This window comes from Xenopus laevis, chromosome 8S, assembly GCF_017654675.1.
Source record: "Xenopus laevis strain J_2021 chromosome 8S, Xenopus_laevis_v10.1, whole genome shotgun sequence".
Taxonomy (NCBI): domain Eukaryota; kingdom Metazoa; phylum Chordata; class Amphibia; order Anura; family Pipidae; genus Xenopus; species Xenopus laevis.
Genome location: NC_054386.1, coordinates 6,838,917 through 6,856,183, shown reverse-complemented (window position 1 = coordinate 6,856,183; position 17,267 = coordinate 6,838,917). Strand labels below are relative to the sequence as shown.

The 17,267-nt window shown below is 39.3% G+C and overlaps 1 protein-coding gene across 4 annotated transcripts in view; it reads left to right on the top strand.

Annotated features, from left to right (window-relative positions):
* armh4.S (armadillo-like helical domain containing 4 S homeolog) overlaps nt 1-16,496 on the top strand; it is a 66,590-nt gene extending 50,094 nt beyond the window's left edge. For all 4 annotated transcript variants that reach the window (XM_018232274.2, XM_041574832.1, XM_041574831.1 and 1 more), the window contains exons 6-8: nt 2,396-2,427; nt 13,429-13,563; nt 15,200-16,496. In XM_018232274.2, coding sequence (XP_018087763.1) covers nt 2,396-2,427; nt 13,429-13,563; nt 15,200-15,268 — 236 coding nt within the window. In that variant the 3' untranslated portion in view covers nt 15,269-16,496. The remainder of the gene's footprint in view (nt 1-2,395; nt 2,428-13,428; nt 13,564-15,199) is intronic.
* The last annotated feature ends 771 nt before the right edge of the window (nt 16,497-17,267 follow it).

Genomic DNA, 17,267 nt, shown 5'->3' with positions numbered 1-17,267 from the left:
GTTCCAAAACCTGGATTGCAAAAATCTGTGCCATTTTTTTATTTTTTGGTTTTGCAATCTAATCTGATGTGATGGTAGACCAGCAAGCCCAGTGTGTATGGGGTTATAAAAATCAGTTGTGTTTTTGTGAATGTAATTTAATTTATAATTGTATATATTATGAAGGAAATGTGTTTTTGTTTATATATTCAGAGTAGGGATGCATCGAATCCACTATTTTGGATTCGGCCGAACCCCCAAATCCTTCACGAAAGATTCGGCTGAATACCATACCGAACCGAATCCTAATTTGCATATGCAAATTAGGGCGTGGAAGGGGAAAACATTGTTTACTTCCTTGTTTTGTGATTGTGACAAATAGTCACGAGATTTCCCATGTGCAAATTCGGATTCAGACTCGGTTCGGCCAAGCAGAAGGATTCGGCCGAATCCGAATCCTGCTGAAAAACGCCGAATCCTGGCCAAATCCTGAACCGAATCCTGGATTCGGTGCATCCCTAATTCAGAGTTATACAGTATATTTTTATTTTTTCACTCAAAGTTTGACTTTATTGATAAAAGCAGATATTAATGGTACATACGTTTCATGTACAGTGTGTTAACAATTTTGTCAATATGCATCTGAGAAGTTACTTCATAACATTAACAGCGTTATTTGTTGTTTTTTTCTTTTTTTTTCTTTCTTTTTTTATTATTTATTTATATATTTATTTCTTACATTGCATCATATTGTAAGATACACACCATTTTTCTGCATTAGTACCCTAGTATATTTTTATTTTTAATAAAGAAAGCCAATGTTGTTCTGAAAAGTAATATAGCATACGGCTACATTTACATTGTGCGACCTAAGCAAAGTGCAGGTTTATAGGTTCAACAGAACCTCTATGTTTGTTGAGTAGTAAAGAGGTTGGTAAAAATAAAAGAAATCAGTGCTAAAGAAGACAGAGTACTGAAAGGTGGAATGGTGAAGTGATTGATGGAAAGGAGAGAAGAGAGGAGCAGTGCAGAGAGATAGCAAGACAGAAATAGCTGAGGTTGATGAATGTTGATGAATGTAAGGTTGAAGAGAGGACAAAGGAGAAGAAGAGTATATAGCTGAATTAGATGCATTCTTTTCTTTAGCTTTTATTGGGGGAAGATCTCCAAGACTTATTTTTAAAGGCATAAGACCACCATTAAAGGTACAGATGGAAGGTGCTATAACCACATGGAAGTTTGGCTATTATTCCTGCAGAATAACTACTACTACTTTGTCTTTGTTTTTCTACACATTCATTAAAGGGGTTGTTCACCTTCCAAACACTTTTTTCAGTTCAGTTGTTTTCAGATTGTTCCTCAGAAATAAATACTTTTTCAATCACTTTCCATTATTTATTTTTTTTACAGTTTTTTCCAAAATCTAAGTATAAAGTTGAATGTTGCGTCTCTGGTGTTTCAGTCTGGCAGCTCAGTAATTCAGGTGCAGACTCTGAACTGTTTTCCAACATTTAGGGGCAGATTTACTAAGCTCGAGTGAATAGTTTGAGTGCAAAAATATTCAAATTTCAAAGTAATTTTTTGGGTACTTCGTCCATCGAATTGGTCAAATTCGATCGAATCGAATGATTCGAAGTAAAAATCGTTTGACTATTCGACCATTCGATAATCAAAGTACTATCTCTTTAAAAAAACTTCGACTTCATACTTTGCCACTTTAAACCTACTGAAGTGCAATGTTAGCCTATGGGGACCTTCCAGAGCACTTTTCTAAGTTTTTTTTATCGAATAAAAATCATTTGATCGATCGCTAAAAATCGTTCAAATCGTTCGATTCGAAGGATTTTATCGTTCGATCAAACAATTTTTCATTTTATCGTTCGATCAAACAATTTTTTATTTTATGATTCGATCAAACATTTTGCGCTAAAAACCTCCAAATTTGATATTCGATTTCGAAGGATTTTACTTCGAGGGAAATTCGTCCTTTGATAAATCTGCCCCTTGGTTGATCCATTTCTCAGCAGCATCTCTGGAGTATCAGTAACTATTGTATCAATTCTAACAGCTGCCTGTAATGAAACCCAGAGATTCTGCTCAGCAGGGACAAAGATAAGGAATGTAGCAACTAAATGTATCAATTTGGAACAGTTTACAGGGTCGCCGACCCCCCCAGAGCTGCTTTAGAAGGTGAAAAGAGACACTTTACACTTCAATATTAGAAAAACGGTGTCACATAGAAAATAGAAAGTAATTGGAAAGAATCTTAATTTCTGGTGATCTATCTGAAACCAACTAGTTGTTTGAAGGTAAACGACCCCTTTAGCAGAACTCACCTGCTACATGACTTGATATAAACTAAGTGCAAAGATTATGAAACAATAGACTAATACTTACTTATTTTTTTTCATTGTAGTGAGAAGCTGGATGGAAAAGCTGAAAGACAAGGTAAAGCAATATCAGTCTATTTCATTATTCATAATAATAACACATTCTAGGTAAATAAAAAATACCAAAGATTACCAAATGTTTCTTTTTAGCGTTAATTGGTTAATTATTAAGGATTCTTTCCTATGATTTGGTTAAAAAAATGCTATTCCTAGACTCAGTACAAAAATTTGTATTTAAAGGAATGCAAAACTTGAAGATATAAACTTTATTTACATTTTTACTGCAGTTTTTAAGAGAGAGTTCACGTTTACATACAATTAGAATTCCCAAATTTTCAAATGGTCTTTGTGTTTTACCTTTTATAATTTTTGAATAACTTGCCTTACTTCAACCTCTTGCCAGCTTTTAAATAGGGGTCACTGACCCCAGAAGTTAAAAGGCTATTTCCCTATTAGGTAACACTTTTAGGGTCCTATTTATTAAGTCTAAAATTTTCCTGGTTGAATTTTTAAGGGAAAAAAAATTAAATTTTTAAGAGTCATAAAAATCTAATTTTTTGAGATTTATTATGCTCCAAAACTGCTAAAATCCAGCTAAAATCACATTCATGTAAAAGTCAATGGCAGATGAATTGAAACATGTTTTTTGCCTTCATGATTGTTGAGAGTTTCGAGCAGTTAGATGCTGGTTTTTGTTTGATAAATTCCAGTTATTCTGGCGGCAATTCAAAAAAGACACACAATTCAAATTGCCGCATGTGTTTGTCAAGACTTTTTCCGCAAGTACGATTTTTTTTTTAGTAAAGTAAGCTAGATCGTGGTTGGGACTTTTAAGTCTTAATACACTGTATAATAGGAAAAATTATAGTTTTCATAAATAGCACCCTTATTGGTACTTTATATTTCTTATCTTTAAGTGAAGGACCTCTTCTATTCATGTCTGAGTCTCTGATTCTGCCAATTTACAAGGGTAAATTTTAGAAGACCATTTGCAAATTTCTGCAAAATATCTCTTTATACATTATGGGGCCGATTCACTAAGGGTCGAATATCGAGGGTTAATTAACCCTCGATATTCGACTAGGAATTAAAATCCTTCGACTTCGAATATCGAAGTCGAAGGATTTAGTGCAGATAGTTTGATCGAACGTTCGAAGGATTATTCCTTCGATCGAACGATAAAATCCTTCGAATCGAACGATTCGAAGGATTTTAATCCAACGATCGAAGGATTATCCTTCGATCAAAAAAAGTTAGCCAAGCCTATGGGGACCTTCCCCATAGGCTAACATTGACTTCGGTAGCTTTTAGCTGCCGAACTAGGGGGTCGAAGTTTTTTTAAAGAGACAGTACTTCGACTATCGAATGGTCGAATAGTCGAACGATTTTTACTTCGAATCCTTCGATTCGAAGTCGTAGTCATAGTCGAAGGTCGAAGTTGCCCATTCGATGGTCGAAGTAGCCCAAAAAAAACTTCGAAATTCAAAGTTTTTTTACCTTCGAATCCTTCACTCGAAGTTAGTGAATCGGCCCTCAAGTTACAAGTTTATTTAATGGTGAACGACTTTTCAATAGTGGTATGATTTCCATTTATAAGTCTATGGCAACTTTTATACATCCTTGTGTGAACTGGCAGGATTAAATACATGAGCCATGGTGTAAACTCAAGAAAGCAATATGTTGAAGGAACTCATTTTTGTACATATGATTTTCTGAATATGAAGTTCCTATTTCAGATTTTTTTACTGCACAGCCATTAATATTAAATCCCCGGTGCTAAATGTAGAAAGAGATGATAAAGCAGATTAAGTGGTGCATCAGATTTCAGGCTTTTGTTGTTGGCAGAAACAGGAGCTCAGTATTTACTTGGAGTCCCAGCCAAACTGTGTTTTATAATTGAATGAGAGGCCGTTAATTTTGCTGCACTGCAGATTAATTTACATAGTGTTGCTCTCAGGCAACTGATCCCTTCTGCTGGACTCTGTAGGAGATGTCTTGTCATGGTGCAATCTAGTGTGGGAATCAAATTAGGCAAAATGAAGAGGTGTAAATAATCATTCAGTAGAATTTGTATCCCTTTTCTTCTTTTACAATGTGTCCCCTGATAATAGCTCCATTTATTATAAAGTAAAAGAAGAAATATAAATGCAGGATTGTCTGTGATTAATTGCAGGAGAAATAATTGACCACTATGGAGGAAATGTAATAAAATGTGCAAAGAAAACAAATTTGCTAATGAAAATTAGCCTGTCACAATGTAAATCTTCATTAAGCTTTTATTGCATCGAGAATCTTAATTGCACATTGTGGACCTACTTGAAGGTGGTGTAGATGTTTGGAGAAAACATGTTTTGAAAAGCCATTAATGTTAACCTTACCCTATTATGTCTTGGTCCATGTCACACTATGGGGCAGATTTATCAAGGTTCGAATTTCGAATAAAAAAAAAACTGCGAAAATCGAATGAAAAAAGACCAATTTAAATTTATTTAAAAAAAGGTTTTTTTTGGGGTGAATAGGCATTTTGCATTCGAATCGTACAAATTGAAGTAATAGTGCATTTGATAGAATTCGAAAGTTTTTTTTGAAAAAAACTTTGATTTTTCAATCAATTGACTCCAAATAGACTCTAGGAGGTCCCCCATAGGCTAAAACAGCAATTCGGCAGGTTTTATATAGCGAGTAGTCGAAGCTGATTTTTTTAAGAGACAGTACACGATAAATTTCGATATTCAAATTTTCGAATTTTTTTCAAATTTGAATTGAATTTGGACTATTCAGTACACAAAAAAATAGCTCAAAAGTCCAATTTTTTTAATTCAAATTTTCACTTCTACCCTTGATAAATCTGCCCCTTTGTGTGACTATGTACAACTCACTCTAATTACTTTTATTATCTCTACAAGTTATCTCTGTCTATATGTAACTTTCTAATTTATTGCCCATAATTTAACAATAAATATGATGTGCCTTTCCAGCTTTCATTTGTATTTTGCCTGACGAATGAGCCTTGGTGCTCCAAAAGCTTGTCATTTTTACTTATTCAGTTAGCCAATAAAAGGTATCACCAAACTTCACATTTTCTGCATTTTTTCAATGGCTTACACAGTACAACAGCTTAAAACTACAGATATATGGCAGCATATACATATAAATACCTATTTACATCCTGCGGAATTTGCTGGAGCTTTATTAATATATATGTATATATAACATAACATTTACATGTACATGCGAACACTAGATAAGATGATACTTTGTTTTCAAATTTTGGTGGCACTTGATATGTACCGTATATACTCGAGTATAAGCCGAATATATGGTGAAAACTCTACCTTGGCTTATAGTCGCGTCAAGCGCAAAAACGGTCGCCGGCGCCTAAGAATAGTCGCCGGTGCCTAAGAATAGTCTCCAAGAATATTCCCCGGCATCCAAGAATGGTCGCCGGCATCCAAAAACGAGACGCCAGCACCTCCTATGGGAGCAGAAACCCTCAATTTTTTGATTGAAACTTACCAGAAGCTGCTGCATTTCTCACCCTCGGCTTATACTCGAGTCAATAAGCTTTCCCAGTTTTTGGAGGTAAAATTAGGTACCTCGGCTTATACTCGGGACGGCTTATACTCGAGTATATACGGTATGTAAATTTTTCTCAGCTGTGGACCTCATACAGTTAAAATTCAAAAAGTTTAGAAAGCCTCAACTTATAAAAGTATATATTTATACCTATCTTCGTTGGAAACTCACCTCTTGGGGTAGAGGAATAAAATGTACTGCCATGTAATTCCATAAACTGCCCACTGATGTTCTGAAACCCGCTGCTGTAATTTTGTGCCAGCACGGTACTCATTTTTGCCTTTCTAGCATCTTCCGCCTCCCTGGTACTTATCTCCCAATTCAGACTCCCTGTTTACTGATACTGCTATCTGGTTTTCCAATTTAAGATTGGAATTGCACTTAAATGTTGATTGAGCGCCAGCTGTACTATAGTAGGGGGTGTCAGATTCTATTACTCTGACTGTGGCTTACACATTGCCCTGCCACCATACCTTGATAAGAACTTGTTTGTTCAACTGTATCCTGCAGTGTCAGTATATTTGAGCTGCTATTTATTCAGAATTCTATACTAGTTAATGTGGTTGTACCGTTAAGCATGGCTAATCTTTACCTGCGTTGTATCTTGGATTTTCTCTTGGTAAAAGAATTTAAAGGAGTAGAATTACCTAATATCACATGCTTTATTTGAAAACAAAAAATGTTTGAACTGTTTAATCTCCATTTACTGTATATATTGCTTGCAAGAATGTAAAAGTCTAAAAATAATGCACTTGTGTGATCTGAAAAAAAAATGTATGAGGTCAAGCGAAACACATTGGTCTGGATCTTGTGGATGGCAGTGACACCCATGCAAAGAGAGGACAATGGGCATAGGGGCACTGGTGTTGATTTTGGCTTTATCTGAGCAATGGGAACCTGATTGGCACATGGGCGCTGTCCGGTGCTGATTTTGGCTTTATCTGAGCAATGGGAAACTGAGTATCACAAGGGGCTCTGTCCAGTGTTGATTTTGGCTTTATCTGAGCAATGGGGAACTGATTGGCACATGGGCACTGTCTTGTGTTGATTTCAGCTTTGCTTTACCCACTATTAAGATAAGGGAAAGATGTATTCATACATTCAGTAAGGATAATCAAGAGACAATTCTAAGATAATTTCAGACTACAACTTACTTTGTGACTAGAGCTAAGCAACTCTCTGATTTTGTGATTTTATTTTAAAGGGAATGTCAACCCAAAAAGATCATTTTTTGCCTAATAAAAGAAAACATAATTTTAAGCAACTTTGCAATACACATCCATTACATTTTTTTCTATGAGTTTTAAGCTATTTTTTTTATATGCAATTCTGTTGAAAGCAGTGCTTGTCTGTCCCTTTTAATTCTCTGTCCTGGTGGCTCAGACTGTTGAAACAATGTAGGACAAGGCAGCTGATTAACAGACATGTCTTTGCTGGGGAACTAAGACTTCTGCAACACTGTTGAAAAAGTAACAACCAGGAGTTAAGCAAATGCTGCTTTCAATAGCAATTGTTTTTACAAATACCGTATATAAGCCGAGTTTTTCAGCCCCCAAAATATGCTGAAAAACTCTACCTCGGCTTATACTCGGGTCAAGAGCAAAAACAGTCGCCGGCATCTAAGAATAGTCGCCAGCGCCTAAGAATAGTCGCCGGCGTCTGAGAATAATCTCCAAGAATATTCGCCGGCATCCAAAAACAAGACGCTGGCACCTCCAATAGGAGCAGAAAAATGAAAATTTCCTATCATACTTACCGTAAATTTCTTTTCCTGGCCACTTATCATGTCAGCAATACTATGGGTATTCGCCCCGCCCCCATACCCCAGTTAGCATTGTCCCTCCCCCAAAGAAAACGATAAAGGACCCAGCTCCTCCTCACTTACTTGTCTCATAATTTAGTCAACAGAGGGTGGGTTTGCTGACATGATAAGTGGCCAGGAAAAGAAATTTACGGTAAGTATGATAGGAAATTTTCATTTTTCCTGGCCACTTCATGTCAGCAATACTATGGGTTATACCCAAGCAATGACAACCAAACAAGAGGGAGGGCATAAACAGCTTTTAACCAACAGAAAAAGACCGCAGAACTGCGGGAGCAAAATTATGTTGAGAAGGTTTCTTAACATTCAAACGATAGAACTTAAAGAAGGTTCGAGCAGATGACCAAACTGCTGTCTCGCAAATTGCCGATTCTGAAACCTCCGCCTCTGCTGCCCAGGAGGTAGCTACAGCCCTTGTTGAATGAGCTTTTAGTCCTGCTGGTGCCTGCTTGCCTTGAAGATTGTAAGATTTTTGTATCAAGATTACAATCCATCTAGCAATTGTAGACTTCGCTGGCTGTTCCCCTTTTCGAGGACCTGCCGGTATCACAAACAGACTTCCAGACTTTCTCAAAGACTGAGTCATAGCCAAATAATGTTTCAGCCTCCTCACCGGATCTAGCTTCTGGAGCTTCGAGGAAAGGTTGGGCTCGTCCGGTATGATAGGGATTATTATGTCCTGTGCAAGGTGAAATGTGGAAACCACCTTGGGTAGAAATGAGTCTGGAGGCTTTAAAATTACTTTATCCGGCCAAAGGAAATGTTTTGCTCTTCTACAGACAGAGCATGTAGGAGACTGACTCTCGCTGCTGAAACTATTGCCACCAAGAATAAAGTCTTTAGGATCACCAACCATAAGGACGCCTCTTGCAAAGGCTCGAATGGAGGTTCACAAAGGGCTTTCAGCACCATTGGTAGATCCCAAACAGGAGATAAAGTCCTTTTTGGAGGACAAATCTTTAACGTGGCTGAGAAGAAACGCTTTACTAACGGATCTTCTGCCCATCTTATCCCAGTCATCGCTGAAAGTGCTGCTACATGAACTTTTAGAGTTCTGTATTGCAAACCTTTGCTCAATCCTTCCTGCAGGAATTCTAAAACCTGAGGTAAAGGTGGTGGAAAACAGGAATTTGCCTTCTCCAATTGCCATAGGAGAAATCTTTCCCAAATCTTATAATATGTGGTAGACGTATTACTTTTTCTTGCCTTAAGCAATGTAACCACCACTGCTTCAGAGAGGCCCAAGGCTACAAGCCTTTTGCGCTCAATCTCCATGCCATCAACGAGAGCGAGTGCGGGTCTGGATGTGACACTGGTCCCTAGGTCAGTAGATTCTCCCTCACAGGAATCGGCCACGGGTCTGCTACTGCCAGTCTTCTGAGCAGAGGAAACCATGGGCGACGAGGCCAATAAGGGGCCACGAGGATTAGCTCTGCTTCCTCCTGAATAACCTTCAGTAGGACTTGAAGGAGGAGAGGGATTGGTGGGAACACATAGGCTAGACGGAACGACCAGGGCTGAAGGAGTGCATCTGTCCCCTGAGCTAGAGGGCTGAAATGTCTTGCATAGAATATAGGCAGTTGAGCATTGTCCGGAGAGGCCATGAGGTCCACTTCCGGAAGACCCCACTTCTCTACTAGCCGGTGGAAAATGTCTGGATGCAGCTTCCACTCGTGTTTTGACAAAGTCATACGACTGAGAAAGTCCGCTTTCTGATTGTGAATCCCTGGAATATGAACTGCTGTCAGATTCTCCAGATTCTGCTCTGCCCAGCTCAGGATTGGACATACTGCTTTCCATAATAGCAAACTTCTTGTTCCTCCTTGTTTCCTTATATAGGATACTGCTGAGGAATTGTCTCCCTTGACTTTTACCGCCATTCCTTTTATATCTGGAGCAAAGGCCTGCAGTGCTTGAAACACTGCTCTTAGTTCTAACACATTTGCGTGCACTTTCAATGGAGACTTCCAGGTTCCTTGAGCCACACTGCTCTCCAGGAGAGCTCCCCAACCTTGGGAGGAGGCATCCGTTGTTATTATCCTCCAATTTATTGGAGCAAGGGGAAAACCCCTGGACAAATTTGAAGGGTTCATCCACTATTGAAGGCTGACCTTGAGTTCGGGAGAAAGAGGAATTAACTGATTCCAATTGATTTCCCATCGATTCCAATGGGTCAGGAAATAACGTTGTGCCTCCTTCATATGGAATCTGGCCCATTTGGTCATTGGAATGGAGGCTGCCATCAAACCTAGGAGAGACATAAATCGTCTTGCTGAAACCTCCCCTTGGGGACAGAAATCTTCCATTTCTTTCACCATGCGCTCTATCTTCCGTTGTGGCAACTGAACCACATTGTCTGCCGTGTTGAATAGAGCCCCCAGGTAAATTAGGGATTGAGATGGCTGCAACTGACTTTTTTCCCAGTTGATTAACCACCCGTGAGATTGAAGAAAAGAAATTGCAATCTCTCTGTGTAACAAAAGGACTTCTGGAGACCCTGCGGATAGGAGGATATCGTCCAAGTAATGCCAGACCGTCAGGCCCTGTTTCCTTAGCTCTGCGACCAGGGTGATGAGTACCTTGGTAAACGTTCTTGGAGATGTTGAGAGACCAAAGGGAAGGGCCCGAAACTGAAAATGCCTGTGTCCAAGTGCAAAGCGTAGAAAACGCTGATGCTGATCTGCTATCGGAAGATGAAGGTATGCATCTTTCAAATCGATCGACAAGAGCCAGTCTCCTGCCTGGACTGCCGCAATAATGGTGTTTATCGACTCCATTTTGAATTTTTGAAGATGCACCCAGGAATTCAGTTTCTTCAAATCCAGCACTGGCCTCCACCCTCCCGAAGCCTTCTTCACTAGAAAGAGTAGGGAATAAATGCCTTTTTCCCTTTCTTCCTGAGACACTGGCACCACTACCTCCTGGTCCAACATGATTTGGACATACTCTTCGAGGGCTTTTTTCTTTTCTTGACCTCGAGGGATAGGGGAAACCAAAAAAAAATTCAGAGTTGGAACCGACAAAAATTCTATGCGGTAACCTCTTTTCAATGAATCCAGTACCCACTGGTCTGAAATTGACTGCTTCCAGACCTCGTAAAACCTTGAAAGCCTTGCCCCTACTCGAGCATCCATTACTCCATGATCGTCAGAAGGATTTCTTAGAAGTTGGGGACAGTTTGAGCTTGTTCCCCCTGATAACTGCGGAGTGACCCCCTCTCCAAGATGACTGTCTTGAACTGCCTCTGCCAAAGTATCTATAGTTACTGGCATAACCTCTAGCTCTTCCTGAGCCTCGAAAAAAAAAACCTTTAAAGGGTTGAGCCTTCGATTTTTTCCTTTCTTGCGGCAGGAAAGAACTCTTCCCACCTGTCGCTTTTTCTATGACCTCTTGTAATTTAGGACCAAAAAGATTTTCCCCAACATAAGGTAGGTTACAGAGACTTAGTTTAGAAGCCGCATCTGCACCCCAAGATCTGAGCCATAATGCTCTTCTTGCCGACACTGATACTGCCATTGACCTGGAAGCCAACCGCGTCAAATCCACTGCCGCTTCCGACATAAATGCCACTGCCATCTTTAATTCTGATAATCCAGCACTAATGTCAGCTGTATCCGTACCTTCAGCAATCGCTTTATCCAAACTGTCGATCCACAAGGAGACTGCCTTTGCCACTGAAACTAGAGCTACTGCCGGCTTACATGAGGCTCCTGCCACTTGATATGCCTTACGAAGCTCCGTCTCCACTCTTCTATCCATGGGATCTCTTAGTACTGACGAGTCATCAATTGGCAAAATTGTCTTCTTTGCCAAATGAATCACAGGTGAATCCACTGCTGGGGCTGCATCCCAGTTCTTGGTATCCTGTTCTTTAAATGGATATAACTTTGCAAATCTCGTAGTCATAGAAGCAAAAGAAACCTTTTTAGCTGCTTTACCCCATTCTGCCGAGATTAATTCTGCCACTTCCGGAAAAAGAGGAAATAATTGTTTTGGCTTTGAAGAAGATGGGAGCACCTTAGACTTCTGAGCGTCCGCTACCTCTTCTACCCCCAAGATTAATTTTATTGCTTTAATTAACGGAGGGATTAAGGTCAAATCAAAGGATGAAGATTCTGTCTCCTCTTCTTCCTCCTCAGAAAACAATTCCGACATTGGTTCTAGACTTTCCTCTCCTGAGAAATCAGAGGAGTCGGACTCCTCCCTGGACACTGAAGCCCCTTGGCCTGAAGGGATTTCACTAACAGGCGTATCCTGTAGTAGAAGGCCAAAGCATGATTTACAAAACTTCTTCCCCGGTAAAGGAGCGTCAAAGCAGCCTGCACAAACTTGAGAAGAAGAGCCAAGCTTCCTTCTTTTCCTCTGCAAGGACTCCATAAGGCAAGCTGCAGAGACAATAACCAAAAACCATTTGAAAATGACAGTGAGAAGAAAAAAAAAAAAAAAACTGCTAAGAGAAAACTAAGAGGGACATACCAAGCAACAAGGGCAGCTGTAACTGAGGCTGTAAGATCACCAGTACACTTCAGTACCTCCTGGTATGCTACAAGCAATACAGGAGAAAACAATGAAAATTGAGTTTTTACAAACCCGACCTTTCTGTAAGACAGGCATCTGATTACCTGACTGGAACAGAAAAACTGAAGTATCCACTTCCAAATGTATGCACTTTCCAGCATACAAAAATGGCGACCACTTTAAAAAAGCTGAAAAAACATGCGCCAGAAAAACGTGCGCGCGACAAAACGTGCGCGCGACAAAAAAAAACGTGCGCGCGACGATAGGCACGCGCGCGAAAAAACGTGCACTCGAAAACATGCACCCTAGGAAGTATGTTTGGTAAAAAAAGCCACCTGGGATCTCACACACCAGTAGCGACTTTTTAAATCACTAACCTGGAGTAGCCTGTAATAAGGAATTGGATTCCTGCTGAGGGGGCTTCATGCGACAGTCTTACTGAATGAATAGCCCTCAGAAATCGCCAACCTTTCTGAAGAGTTGGATCTGAACAAAAGCCGCCGCCAAGATGTCCCATGCTAACTAGAATGAAGACTAAGCAAAAAAGACAAGTAAGTGAGGAGGAGCTGGGTCCTTTATCGTTTTCTTTGGGGGAGGGACAATGCTAACTGGGGTATGGGGGCGGGGCGAATACCCATAGTATTGCTGACATGAAGTGGCCAGGAAACCCTCAATTTTTTGATTGAAACTTACCAGAAGCTGCTGCATTTCTCACCCTAGGCTTATACTCGAGTCAATAAGCTTTCCCAGTTTTTGGAGTTAAAATTAGGTACCTCGGCTTATACTCAGGACGGCTTATACTCGAGTATATACAGTAACTTTAAAAGCACTAAAAAGTTATAATACATGTACATTGGAATATTTAGAATTATGTTTTCTTTTATTAGGCACATTTTTATATTGGGGTTGACTTGCCCTTTAATTTCAGTGTTCCTATAAATTGTTCTGTTTCGAGTTTAAATAAAGGGATTTAAACTCGAGTATTATCGGGAAAATCAGATTGATCAAATTTAATAAACAAAGACAAAAAAGATGTTTAGTTTACTTATTTTGGAATAACAGAATGGTTATAGAACAAAAAAGATTAGAAGTGTTTAAAGACACTGCAAGTATAATAAATTTGTATTTCTAATTTCTCTTCAGGCAGGATACATGTCTGGGATGCTCATACCAGTAGGAGTCGGTGTAGCCGGAGCAATTTTAATCCTTGGAGCTCTGTACATCATAAAGATCATGAATCGCCGCAGGAGAAATGGCTTCAAACAGCATAAAAGAAAGGTATAAAGAAGCACATGGGAGTTCTATTAGCAAACCATGTATGAAAGGAAAATGTTATTGAAAAAACACATCTCAAAGACATTTTAAAATATTTACTGTTTTCAATGGCCAAAAAGTATATCAGAAAAAGTGGTTCACTTGTCTTTTATTTAGAACGAGCTTTAGGGCAATTGCACACAGGGCTATTGCTGCATTTTGCCCCCCACATGATTTCAATCTGATGGTGGGCAACAAAACTATGGACATTGCCCTAAAATTGACTTGTAAGGTAAACACCTGGACACTGCCAGTGGGGCTCTGTGTGTGAAGACTAGGGTGCAGATTTACATATGGTCGAATATTGAGGGTTAATTAACCCTCGATATTCGACTGCTGAATGTAAATCCTTCGACTTTGAATATCGAAGTCGAAGGATTTACCGCAAATAGTTCGATCAAACGGAAAATCGTTAGATCGCACGATTAAATCCTTCGATTCGAAGGATTTTAATCCATCGATGGAGCAATTTTTCTTCGACCAAAAAATTGTTAGAAAGCCTATGGTGACCTTCTCCATAGGTTAACATTGCACCTCGGTAGGTTTTAGGTGGCGAAGTAGGGGGTCAAAGTTTTTTTTAAAGAGACAGTACTTCGACTATCGAATGGTTGAATATTCGAAGTCGAAGGTCGAAGTAGCCAATTCGATGGTCGAAGTAGCCAAAAAAAACATTAGAAATTCAGTTTTATTTATTCTATTCCTTCACTCGAGCAAAGTAAATGTGCCCCTAGAACTTTAAATACACTATCATGCTACATGTTTTGGTCAGTACCGTATATACTCGAGTATATGCCGAGTTTTTCAGCCCCCAAAATATGCTGAAAAACTCTTCCTCGGCTTATACTCGGGTCAAGCGCAAAAACGGTCGCCTGCATTTAAGAATAGTCGCCGGCGCCTAAGAATAGTCGCCGGCGTCCAAGAATAGTCGCCGGCGTCCGAGAATAGTCTCCAAGAATATTCGCGGCATCTAAAAACGAGACGCCGGCACCTCCAATGGGAGCAGAAACCCTCAATTTTTTGATTGAAACTTACCAGAAGCTGCTGCATTTCTCACCCTAGGCTTATACTCGAGTCAATAAGCTTTCCCAGTTTTTGGAGTTAAAATTAGGTACCTTGGCTTATACTCGGGACGGCTTATACTCGAGTATATACGGTACATAAAATGAATCAATAAATAATTGTGTGATAAAGACCAGTTGTAAAGTACAGATCTAGCTAGAATGTTGCTTCTCTGTATGTCTGTGTTGAAGTTACTTCATATCTATTCTCCATACTCTATTTTGTTATTTCTCTGGAGACTGCTTCAAACTGAATAATTCAAAGAGTAAAAAATAAAGCCAGCAAGTAAATTGCATTGCAGTAGCTTTGTCTACATATTACAGAATGCTAATTTCAAGGTAAATATCCTCTAAGGATGTTCTTGCTATTAATTTTGAATTATTTTCCACTGCTTTTGGTTTCCTTTCCATGACTCCAGAGTTCAATCTTTTCTCCTCCCCTTTTTTCTTGGTTCTTACACGTTTTCCTTCTTCTCATTCCCATGCCGTGCTCTGTTTCCAACATTTCCCAGGATCCTCACCATTTCCTTCCTTTTCTCCAGCAGAGAGAATTTAACAGCATGCAAGACAGAGTAATGCTCTTAGCCGACAGCTCAGAAGATGAATTTTGAATCCAATGGCTCAGACACTTGGATATTTAAAAACACTTTTGCAAAAGAAAATGAAATTCCTGCAGTCCCACTGCTGTCAGCCAGATGTTTAACACCCTGTAGTGATTACCGTGCATTGGAATCGAAGGCATGCCGTCCTATCAATGATGTTTGTTTATTACAACTGTGAAATTACATGTCTACACGTCTTTTTGTGGATATGCAGTTTCCTTCTTGTGCAAATGTGATGCTTTATAGGAAGTCTTTTTGTTAATAGGAAGTCTTTTTGTTAATAGGAAGTCTTTTTGTTAATGAATTACATTGGTGTAATCTAATGATCCACAAGCAGCAGCTCTACAGCAATTGCTAAATTGCTAAAACTAAAACTTCCAGAAGATTTTATAGTTATAATTTAAGTTGTTCAGTAACTGGAGAGTTGCATGTTGCAGAAGTCTTTGTACTGAACTGTTAGTAGTACAGTGACCCTTCTGATACTGTTAAACCACAGCTCCAATCATCTCACTAATGGGAGTTAGAGTGCTTCGGCAGGTTAGTAACACACAGTACGTGGCAGGTATTAAAAACATAGTAAAGATTATGTAGATTGGGAGGTTGAATTACCTTTAGGTCAGGTTTGGCAGAGCTTTCTGCTTTCCTTTTCTGGCTTCCTGTTGGCCCTCTGATAATGTCAGTTCCTTCTTTGTAAATAAAGTTTGTGTTGAAAAGGTGCAGGTTGTAGGTCATTGTAGGCAAATAGGCAGGACTCTAACTTGTAGTATGAAAGAAGCAACACAAAAATAGCCACAGATAATATTGCAAACAGAATCCAGGGCGTACCAATTGGCTCAACACAGTAGTTGCTTCTTGTTGGCATCACTGGGTGAAAGGAGCATATGGAACATAAGCAAAACCGGCACAAAGTGTCGAATACTAGTGCTTTATGTTTGGTGTGGCCTAGTGTAAATAGCAGAGTTCCAATCAAGTCTCATATTAAACATTAAACTGCTTTGGGTTAGTATCCAAGCCTAAAGGATTGGGTTCAATCACTGCTGCCTATTGCACAATATCATCATTATTATTTGTAAGAGGAGAATCCGAGCTTGATCACTAGCTTCCATGATAAATGAGCCACGGTGAGGTTGATGGGAATAGTAAAGTAACTGCAGGTATAAGGTAAAAATGTTAATACTATAATATCACCTTCAACTATGCATTTTTGTGAGAATAAAATATTCGTCTGGTAACTGTAATGAATGTAAAGAACCATATGTGCCCCTTTTATTTATCATGCTTTTTTTAAGTTGATGACCAATTTAGCAAGAACAAAATAATCAGGCTTCCTACTAGGGATGCACCGAATCCACTATTTGGGATTCGGTAGAATCCCTGAAACCTTTGTGAAAGATTTGGCCAAATACTGAACCGAATCGGAATCCTAATTTGCATATGCAAATTACAGGCTGGAAAGGAAAAAGTGGGAAAAGAATGTTTTACTTCCTTGTTTTGAGATGAAAAGTGATTTCCCTTCCCACGCCTAGGGGCACATTTACCTAGGGTCGAATATCGAGGGTTAATTAACCCTCAATATTCGACTGCCGAATTAAAATCCTTCGACATCGAAATCGAAGGATTTAGCGCAATTCGTTCGATCGAATGATCGTAGGAATAATCGTTCGATTGAACAAACGATTAAATCCATCGAATCGAACGATTCAAAGGATTTTAATCCATCGATCGAAGGATTATCCTTCGATCAGAAAATTGTTAGGAAGCCTATGGGGACCTTCCCCATAGGCTAACATTGGCCTCGGTAGGTTTTAGGTGGCAAACTAGGGGTTCGAAGTTTTTTTTTAAAGAGACAGCACTTCGATTACCGAATGGTCGAATATTCGAACGATTTTTAGTTCGAACTGTTCGATTCGAAGTCGAAGGTCATAGTCGAAGTAGCCAATTCGATGGTCGAAGTAGCCAAAAAAACCATTAGAAAATCAAAGTTTTTTTCCTCTATTCCTTCACTCGA